This window comes from Benincasa hispida, chromosome 9 (assembly GCF_009727055.1).
Source record: "Benincasa hispida cultivar B227 chromosome 9, ASM972705v1, whole genome shotgun sequence".
NCBI classification, from domain to species: Eukaryota; Viridiplantae; Streptophyta; class Magnoliopsida; order Cucurbitales; family Cucurbitaceae; genus Benincasa; species Benincasa hispida.
In genome coordinates this window covers 11,349,350-11,359,048 of record NC_052357.1, presented here as the reverse complement: position 1 = coordinate 11,359,048, position 9,699 = coordinate 11,349,350, and the positions used below count along the sequence as shown (strand labels likewise).

General features: G+C 38.1%; 1 protein-coding gene across 1 annotated transcript; it reads left to right on the top strand.

The window, feature by feature from the left end:
- The first annotated feature begins 567 nt into the window (after positions 1-567).
- LOC120086686 (probable serine incorporator) lies at positions 568-4,598 on the top strand. Its single transcript, XM_039043449.1, has 7 exons — positions 568-726; positions 1,110-1,330; positions 2,062-2,301; positions 2,441-2,552; positions 2,658-2,832; positions 3,255-3,495; positions 4,015-4,598. The coding sequence occupies exons 2-7, from the start codon at positions 1,147-1,149 to the stop codon at positions 4,296-4,298; spliced, it is 1,236 nt and encodes a 411-aa protein (XP_038899377.1). The 5' UTR covers positions 568-726; positions 1,110-1,146; the 3' UTR covers positions 4,299-4,598.
- The last annotated feature ends 5,101 nt before the right edge of the window (positions 4,599-9,699 follow it).

Here is a 9,699-nt window from a genome sequence, read left to right as displayed (position 1 = left end):
ATCTTTTTCCAAGTGAGTTTTTTCCTAGTAAAGTTTGAATGAGACATATTTAATATATAATGGGCATCTAAGGGGGGAGTATTATAAATATGTTAAATTAGGTGTAATGTAGATGTCCATTATTAGTATACATTGGCCATGTGTCACTTATCCACTACCTCATGTGTTGTCCATGTGTCTCAAGATTACATCCTGTAATCCACTTCGTACTTGCCAAATTGCTTACAAATAGTGGCATTTTGTGGGTTTTGGAAGACACATTGGCCAAATTCCATAAAAATTGAAGAAAGTAGAGAATTTAGAGAAATTTCTTATTTTATATTTTGTTGATTTATTTTATTTATATTTATTTTAATATTATACTTTATTGATATCCGTGTTGCTATTGTACTTCTCAAGTTCACAACAAAAATATATTATCGAGCCAAATAAGGAACCTTGTAAACTAAGAGCGGGTTTTTTAAAAAATAATAAAAATAATAGACCGGGTTGATAAAAAAGTATTAAGAAATGGATCGGCATATCCACGGCTTTTGATGCGAACCCGGTCGAGTCACCAACCTAAGATAAGAGCGGCGTAAAGGATCAATTGGAATGAAAGTAGGAAAAGGAAACCAACAACGAACTACAAAACCGAAGTCAGTCTCGAATCTTGATCTCTCATACGATTGTTCCGGTTGCTTGGTGATTGCTCCTGGGAATTTTCTCCTCCAAATCTCTTCCGAGGTAACTCTGCGATCATTTTTCTTGTATTTACGGATTTTTTGTGCTTCCGCACTTGTTCTCAGCAAAGAAAAACCCTTTAGGTTTCAATGATCTTGGCAAAATCGAATAAGATGATTTCGGTTTTGGTATAAGGTTGATCAGAGGATTTCTTATTGGATTTGCACGGCTGATTATATGATTTTTTTAATACGATTATCTTGAACATTTTTCTGGCGCTAAATAGTTGTTTGATTATGGAGAATTAGGTTTAATTTGGATTGGTCGTCCTTTTTCATTGGGTTGTAAGTTAATTATATAGTTTAGGGCTTCTCTTTCTTTACATATTGATAAAATTGCTGAGAGTATTACAATTTGTCCTTCTATTGACGCGGGCTCCTTGGCAGATAAGCTTTTAAACTGGTGGCTGTGTGAGGAAAAAAGATGTGGGCAGCTTCTTGCCTTGCGTCGTGCTGTGCAGCTTGCGCATGTGATGCATGTCGGACGGTTGTTTCGAGTATTAGCCGAAGGTCTGCAAGGATTGCATACTGTGGCCTCTTCGCACTCTCTTTGATTGTTTCTTGGATTCTCAGAGAAGTCGCTGCTCCCCTTCTGGAGAAGATCCCTTGTGAGTCATGATCTTTCCCTTTGTTATAAATGTCTATGGATTTGCTGTACAAGCTAGTGTTGATGGTAGAGTAATGTATTTCTGTTCTAGCCACATGACGGCTATGGAATGCTAGAAACTTTCGTTTAGCATAAAAATAAACAAATATCTCGTACATCCTCAGAAGGAATGAATCTCTAGGGTTCATAAGAAATTGGCGATGTGATTGGTTGGAATCATCCGTCGCTATTATAGTCTATTCAACACCTTACACGAATTTTATATTTTTTATTACATCTATAGCTCTTAGCTCCATTCATTAAACCACATATTGTTGTGAATCGTCTAATGATGCCATATTGGGAGATCAGAGATGGGATCACTTTCATGATACATTTTTTGTTTCTGCTTTATTACAAATTACTTATGATGTAGATATATTCTCATTATTCTAGAATCATTTAGTGTAAACTGTTTGTGGTTAATCGGCTGTTTTTAGATAAGAGCATTTGTAATTACCCATTTGGAAGCTTTTTTTTTTTTTTTTTTTTTTTTTGTCACTTCTAACTATCAAATTTGTGGTTTGTTAATTAACTGTACTAAGAGGTACGTGCTACTCAGAACCATTATGGGATAATAATGAAATATAGTCAATTTTAAATGACCTTCCTTCTGTCTCCAAAGAAATCATGTAGCTGGTTTTTTTATACTTTCAAGTGTTATAACAGTTTTTTTTTTTTTTTTTCTTTCAGGGATTAATACTTTCCATGAAACACCTAGCAGGGATTGGTTTCAAACTGACGCAGTCTTGCGAGTTAGCCTGGGAAATTTTCTATTCTTCACCATTCTATCCATAATGATGGTTGGTGTAAAAAGTCAAAGGGATCCCCGGGATAGTATTCACCATGGTGGATGGATGGTGAAAGTTATTTGTTGGTTCCTTCTTGTGGTACTAATGTTTTTCATTCCCAATGAGATTATTTCCTTTTATGGTAAGAAATTATTTCAGCATGTCAGAAATTAGAATGACGTTTTTCAAAGATTGTTCAGTTTCTGTTGGTTTGATTTAAGATCCTTTTCCTTTTCCTTTTCCTTTCTTTAAAATGACATTAACATATTTTACGTTTGCAGAGTCTATATCAAAATTTGGCTCAGGATTGTTTCTCCTCGTTCAAGTTGTTCTTTTGCTGGATTTTGTTCACAGATGGAATGACACCTGGGTTGGATATGATGAGCAGTTCTGGTTTGTTGAATTCTAGTTTCTTCTCTTGTGTCTTCGTATTCTCTTTTCTCGTGTTCCTCTTTCTAGGTTTTTTGACTAACATTTGAGTTTTCCCTTCCTTTTTAGGTACATTGCCTTATTTGTTGTTTCACTTTTCTGTTATGTGGCAACATTTGTCTCGTCTGGATTTCTCTTCCATTGGTTCACACCATCAGGGCATGATTGTGGGCTGAACACCTTCTTTATTGTGATGACCCTAATTTTTGCATTTGTTTTCACAGTTGTTGCACTACACCCTTCAGTAAGTATTTACCTCCCTCTTCATCTTGCTTCTCTCCCTGTCCTACAAATTAGAATTAATGTCTTCTCATTTTGCCTCAATTGATGGGAGGCTGTAATTAAAAAGCTCTTCATACAGTTGATAATATATTTGGCCAATAACCAAGTTATTGTACTATGACACTAATTGCATTGTTTGTCTATTGATATTTGGCAACCTACTACAGTATTTGTTGACATAATAATGCCCTTGTACTGGACAGTGATAACCTATTGTAACAGTATATCTTAATTTAGAAAATATGGCACACCTGCACTATATATATTTTTTTATTGTTTTGGTGTTATCTTTGAGTATGACGGTCTCCCTCCCTTTTTCCTTTCTAATACTAAGGACCTAGATTTTCTCTGTCTCTTATGACTTTCATCTTGATGGAAAAACAGGTTGGTGGCAGTGTTTTACCTGCATCAGTCATCTCGCTATACTGCATATATCTCTGTTACAGTGGACTTGCCAGTGAACCAAGAGACTATGAATGCAATGGTCTCCACAACCATTCCAAAGCTGTTTCTACAGGCACTCTAGCCTTAGGTCTTCTCACGACTGTTCTATCGGTAGTCTATTCTGCTGTTCGTGCTGGTTCTTCTACAACCTTGCTTTCCCCTCCAAGTTCACCCCGTGCAGGTAAGAGTCAGCTAATATATTTTACAATTATTATTATTTTATGGGTTTTACAGTTCTGGAACACACAATTATGCAATGGTTATTTATGTTAAGTGTGTTTATTTCAATTGTCTTAATGGAGTACCCATCCCCCATTGGGTTCACGTTCTTCCACGAAACTGGCAAATATTGAACTTTGGATGGTTTCTTTTTTAAACTCATAGTTTGGAGGTTTCTTCTAATTACGTCCTAAGAATTGTGCATGGTACTAATTTTACAGTAAGCAAGATGCGATTGGGTGTACTTCCATCTTCTAGACATTATAGCACTTTTTTAAGTTTTCATGACTTTTGTCTGTAGCCTCTCGTGTATTAATCTTATAGGTGACTGTTGAAATCTCTTGTGAGACCTGTCCTTTAACTGGGCAGGCAACCTCCATCTCAAGTTTGGAGGGAGATTTTTTCTCTCGATTCTGTTTGTAGCCTCTCATATATCAGGCTTATTATGTATGACATTTTTTATTCTCTATCAATTGGGCAGGAAAGCCATTGCTTCCATTGGAGAAGTCGGATGGGCACGAGGAAAAAGAGAAGGCAAAGCCAGTTACATATTCATATTCATTTTTCCACATCATCTTCTCTCTTGCTAGTATGTACTCAGCAATGCTCCTGACTGGATGGACCACCTCTGTTGGCGGAAGCGGCAAATTGGTTGATGTCGGTTGGGCATCCGTGTGGGTTCGGATTGTGACTGGTTGGGCTACTGCAGCATTGTTCATCTGGTCTTTGATTGCCCCTGTTCTGTTCCCAGACCGGGACTTCTGAGTGCTTAGTCGTCGAACTCTGGGAAATATTTGGTGATGTTAATGCGTCTGAACTCTGAAGTAGATTTTATGGGCACGCACGTATGCTGTTCTTGGGAAATTTCCATTATGTATATGTAGAGCCTGAAGGATGGCCTATAAAAGTGGTCTTGAACTTGTTTGGAAGACATTGTCTCGTTTGCATATGATGAATGAAGAAAGTTGTAATATAGAGTCCAGATAATGATTGATCCTCTGATAAATTCCAACTTCTAAGGCGTAAAAGGGCCTTTAATAAATAACATGTTTTTAACGAACTTAATTTTATAAGTTCTAATTCTAAATGTCTTTTAAACATATACCTCATTTACATGACCCAATGTGATGAAATTATTGCTTGAATGGCAATCGCTGACTGTCTTGTGCGTGGTTTGAAATTATTATAAAGATTAAAATTATGGCTTTAGAATGATAATTAGTGTATTGATTTGTTATTGTCATGTGTTGGATTATGCTTAGATTGGTGCCTTATTTTACATATAGACGCATCAAACTTACCAAACAAACTATTAGACTATTATCAAATAAAGTATTAAGCAAATAGGTCATGTTTTGATGAAATAATGGTTACAACAATTGTGTTTTGGTTATTTCCCCCCAAAAAGAAAAAAAAAACAATTATGTTTTGGTGAAATGATAGTTACAACAATTTCCCTGTTACAATTTAAAATTATTATATTAATGTTGTATTTTTATCTGATATATCAATCAACCAAACAAAGTCCACAACTAAATTACACTTTAGCTAAGATAATTTGATTCTATCTAAAATTATTCTTCAAAGAAATTTACAGTGATTGACAAAATTGGTTGTCATTTTAAAAGCCGCCACATAGGAAGATCATTTTCAAATATGATTTTTTTTTTTTTTACAAGTTTATGCATGTATATTTAGACATTTTTACACGATTCTCATTTTATCTCCATGGACATATCATAGTATATCCTTATCAAACATCTATAATTAATAAATCCTCGTCCATATGTGATAAATGTATAGTTAATACACATGCGAGTCAAGCTTGAGCTGAAAAGGTTGAAAAGAAAAAGAAGAAGAAAACAGAGAGCACATACAGAGTGAATGCAACAAAAACCTGACCTTAGGTCGGCGACTCTATTCTTTATCCAATAGTCAATCGAAAATATTTTCCTTATACAATAGCCCTACATTTACCTACACCTTTTAATATACAAACCCTAGGACAAAGAGGGCAAAATAATAAATTAAACATAGTACACATGGCACATGCCATAGGTGAATTAGACTAATTACATAACAGAAAATGGTTGGCCAAATCAGCTGCTGACTACTCTTCAAGGTAGGCTGATTTTGTCATCTGCTTTGCTGAGGTGTGCCCTGCTGTCTTTATCCTCAATATCCCCCCTCAAACGAGGCGGTAGTTCAACTACGCCGAGTTTGCGTCATAAAGTAAAGAAATGACTATGTGTAAGAGTTTTAGTAAGACAGTCAGCTACTTGATCAATAGAAGGAACATACCGAACATCTAGAAGACCTTGGAGAACCCAATCACGAACAAAGTGGATGTCAATCTCAATATGCTTCATTCTGGCGTGGAACACCAGATTAACTGCCAACGCACCTGCACTCAAGTTATCACACCACAATATTGGTTTGCTACGTTGGGGAACTCCGATCTCCCCAAGAAGTTGTTGGATCCATATTATCTCCACTGAAGCATAAGCAAGTGCCCTATACTCCGACTCAGTGCTGGAACGGGCTACAACTGACTGCTTTTTCGATGACCAAGATACAAGTGTGCCGCCAATAAAAACACAGTAAGCAGCGGCAGACTTCCGATCATCTATGTTTGCTGCCCAGTCAGCATCAGAGAAGGCTGAAATAAACAGATCAGAGGTTGGTTGTATGCAGATGCCATAGTGCTTGGTGCCACTAAGATACTGAAGGAGTCGTTTTACAACAGTCCAATGGGTGTCGGTAGGACATTTTAGGAATTGACTAAGCTGGTTTACCATGAAAGTTGTCCGGCCGAGTGTTTGTGAGATATTGAAGGGCCCCGATGGTGCTACGTATAAGAAAGGGTCGGTAAGGGGAGTGCCACTGCTGAGAGATAATTGTTTGTTCATTACGCTTGGTGAAGGGGCAGCCTTGAGGTCAGACATGTTGAGCTTGTGTAGAAGATCTTCAACATATTTTTCTTGGCTAAGTATGATTCCTTGGTCTAAGTACTTGATCTGTACACCAAGGAAATAATGAAGAGGATCGAGGTTCTTAAGAGCAAAACGGGTATCTAGCAGAGTAACCAACTGTTGTATAAGAGCGGGATCATTGCCAATCAGAATCACATCATCCACATATACTAATAATTACAGTAGGTCCTTGTCTGAAAATGAAGAGAGAAGTATCTAACCTTGCATTCTTAAAACCCCAAGACAAAAGTTCATTCTTAAGAGTGTTGTTCCAAGCCCGAGGGGCTTGTTTGAGGTCATAAATAGTCTTGTTCAGCTTGCACACATGTTGAGGATATTAAGGGTCAACATACCCGGGCGGCTGGCTCATTTAAACATCCTTATGTAGCTTGCCATTCAGAAAAGCGTTGTTGAAATCAAGCTGTCTCATTTTCCATCCATAGGCAACCGCAAGAGTGAGCACTACATGGATGGTGGAAGCTTTGACAACTAGGCTAAATATTTCAAAAAAATCCACACCTGGAGTCTGATGGAATCCTTTAGCTACCAACCGTGCCTTGTAACGTTGAATCATGCCATCAGGATGTCTTTTATTTTAAAGACCCACTTGGCACCTACAACATTCAGAGGTAGGGAATAAGGAATAAAGCACCATGTACCACTTTTCATCAGGGTTGCATACTCTTCATCCATTGCACCTTTCCACTAAGGTCTATTGAGTGCATCAGTTACCCATGTAGGCTCAGTAATTGTCCAATCTTTCTTCGACTGAATGGTGAGTACCCGAGGTTTGAAGATTCTAGCCTTGCCTCTAGTTATCATAGGATGGGTGGGGAGAGGGATTGGAGGTGGTAGGTGAGTAGTAACAAGTGATGGTGCAACTGTAGGAAGTAGGGATGGGCTGGTTGTATCTGGTATAGCAGAGGGCAGTGGGGATGGAGATAATGGTGTTTGGTCACTCGGCTGGTTGGAAGGTAGTATGTGCTATGGGGAGGGCATATAAGTGGTTGTAGAAGTTGCTGGTTGATGGATATTTTCAGCTGGGACAAGAATCGATAGATTGGGAGAAATAGATGTGCATACTGATATAGGGGCAGTGACACATGGGTGAGGAGACGGAGCAGGGACAATAGTGCAGGGAGCATGGATAGTAGACGAGGAAGGATGGACAGTGGACGATGGGACAGGGACTGTGGGTGATGGAGTAGGGGTAGTGGGCGGTTAGTTAGGGGCAGTAGGTAACCAAGACAGAGGGGCGACAAGTAGGTGTGAGGAAGTAGTCTGCTGTGTTGGTATTGTTGTAGTATCTGTAAAATGATACTGAAAAGCATCTTCATTAAAAATCACATTTCTAGAAACAAAAATCCTCCCAGACATGTTAAGACACTTATACCTTTTATGCTGAAGACTCGGCCTAAGATAGACACATTTATTCGTGCGATAGCTCAATTTATGGTTATTATACGGTCTTAAACAAGGAAAACAAGCACACCCAAACACATTCAACTCTTCAAAAGCTAAATATGTACCAGTCAACACTTCAACGGGAGACTTACCTTGTAGAATCGAAGTTGGCATACCATTTATGAGGTAGGTAGCATAGGCAAAGGCTTCCCACCAATAAGAAAGTGGAATGAAGGCTTGAGCTAGTATAGTCAGTCCCTTTTCAACAATATCTCTATGTTTCCATTCAGCCCTGCCATTTTGTGCCAATGTATAGGGACACGAAAATCTCGAGAGAGTACCTTCTCTTCCATATACCTGATGCACTTTTACAAACTCACCCCCATTGTCTGACTGAAGTACTTTAATAGCTCTATTATACTATTGTTTAACCATGTTGGTGAAGTGTAGGTAGGCTGCCACAGTATCACTTTTTAACCGCAAGGGGTAAATCCAATTGAACCTACTATAATCATCTACAAATATAGTATAATAGTGATAGCCTTCAGAAGATAAGATAGGTGCAGACCCCCATAGATCAGTATGAACTAAATCAAACATGGCAGTATATCTTGATTTAGAATTTGGAAATGCAAGTGCATGAGATTTTCCATATTGACAAAAGTCACAAAATTGAACTTTATCATTAATAGTAGTAGGGAGATTACATTGTTTAATGACAAGTTCCAAAGTTCTTAAAGCAGGATGACCAAGCCGCTTGTGCCATACATTTTTGGACACTCTCATCCTAGGGGACTGACTCAACTTTGACAAATTTAAAATAGACAGGTGATTATTTATGTGCATTGGATCCTTTTGATCGGACTCTTCAGTGGAACTTCCTCTCGAACAAACTTTAACATCCTCAAGTTGGTACAGACCATCTCTAAGCTGCCCCTTCAGTATGATTAGTCTCGTGTTCTTGTCCTTAATGAGAAAGAAACCATTGTGAAACTTAATAAGTATATTGTTATCCTTAGTAAGTTTGAACACACTCACAAGATTCTTGGTAATTTTAGGTACACACAAAACATCTTTCAAGTTCAACTTAACATGTTCATTCACAAGTGATGTATCATCTATATGAGAGATCTTAAGACTGTCACTATTTATAACTATAATAGATTCCTTACCTTCAAACTCATTCGAGTTCCCCAGATTAGTATAGTCGGCTGTCACATGGCTTGATGCACCACTGTCTGCATACCAGCTTAGGCCAGTTAGGATTTCAGGACCAACTGTATATGGTTGAGGAGCATGGGAAGTTACAAGAGCAGACTGATTTTGTTGAATGGGCACTTTGATTTGCTGAGAATTTACATGGCCTCTCCTGTTCTATGAGAAATGTGGTGGTGCAAGTTCTTTGTTGTATCGACCATAGCAATAATAGGCCATGTGATCGACTCGACCACAGACTTGGCAGGTCGGTTTATTTCCTCTTCCCCTGCCTCGACCTCAGTTGCCTCCATTTCCTCTCTGATTTCCCCCAATGTTGTTGTTATTGTTTTCTTGAGGTCTTGGAGCTGAGTTAAAGGGAGAGCCTCTTGTGTTTGTCAAATTAACAGAGGCATTATGATTGAATCCAGTTGTCACTTTGTGTATAGCTTGATGATCTAACCTTTTTTCAAACAGAAGTAACTCTGATTGCATATCTAACCATGACACATTTTCTTTGCTATGAATGATTGCTACAATAGCATTGTATTTCTCATCTAATCCAAGAAGAACCTGTGACACCAAAGCCCTAGTAG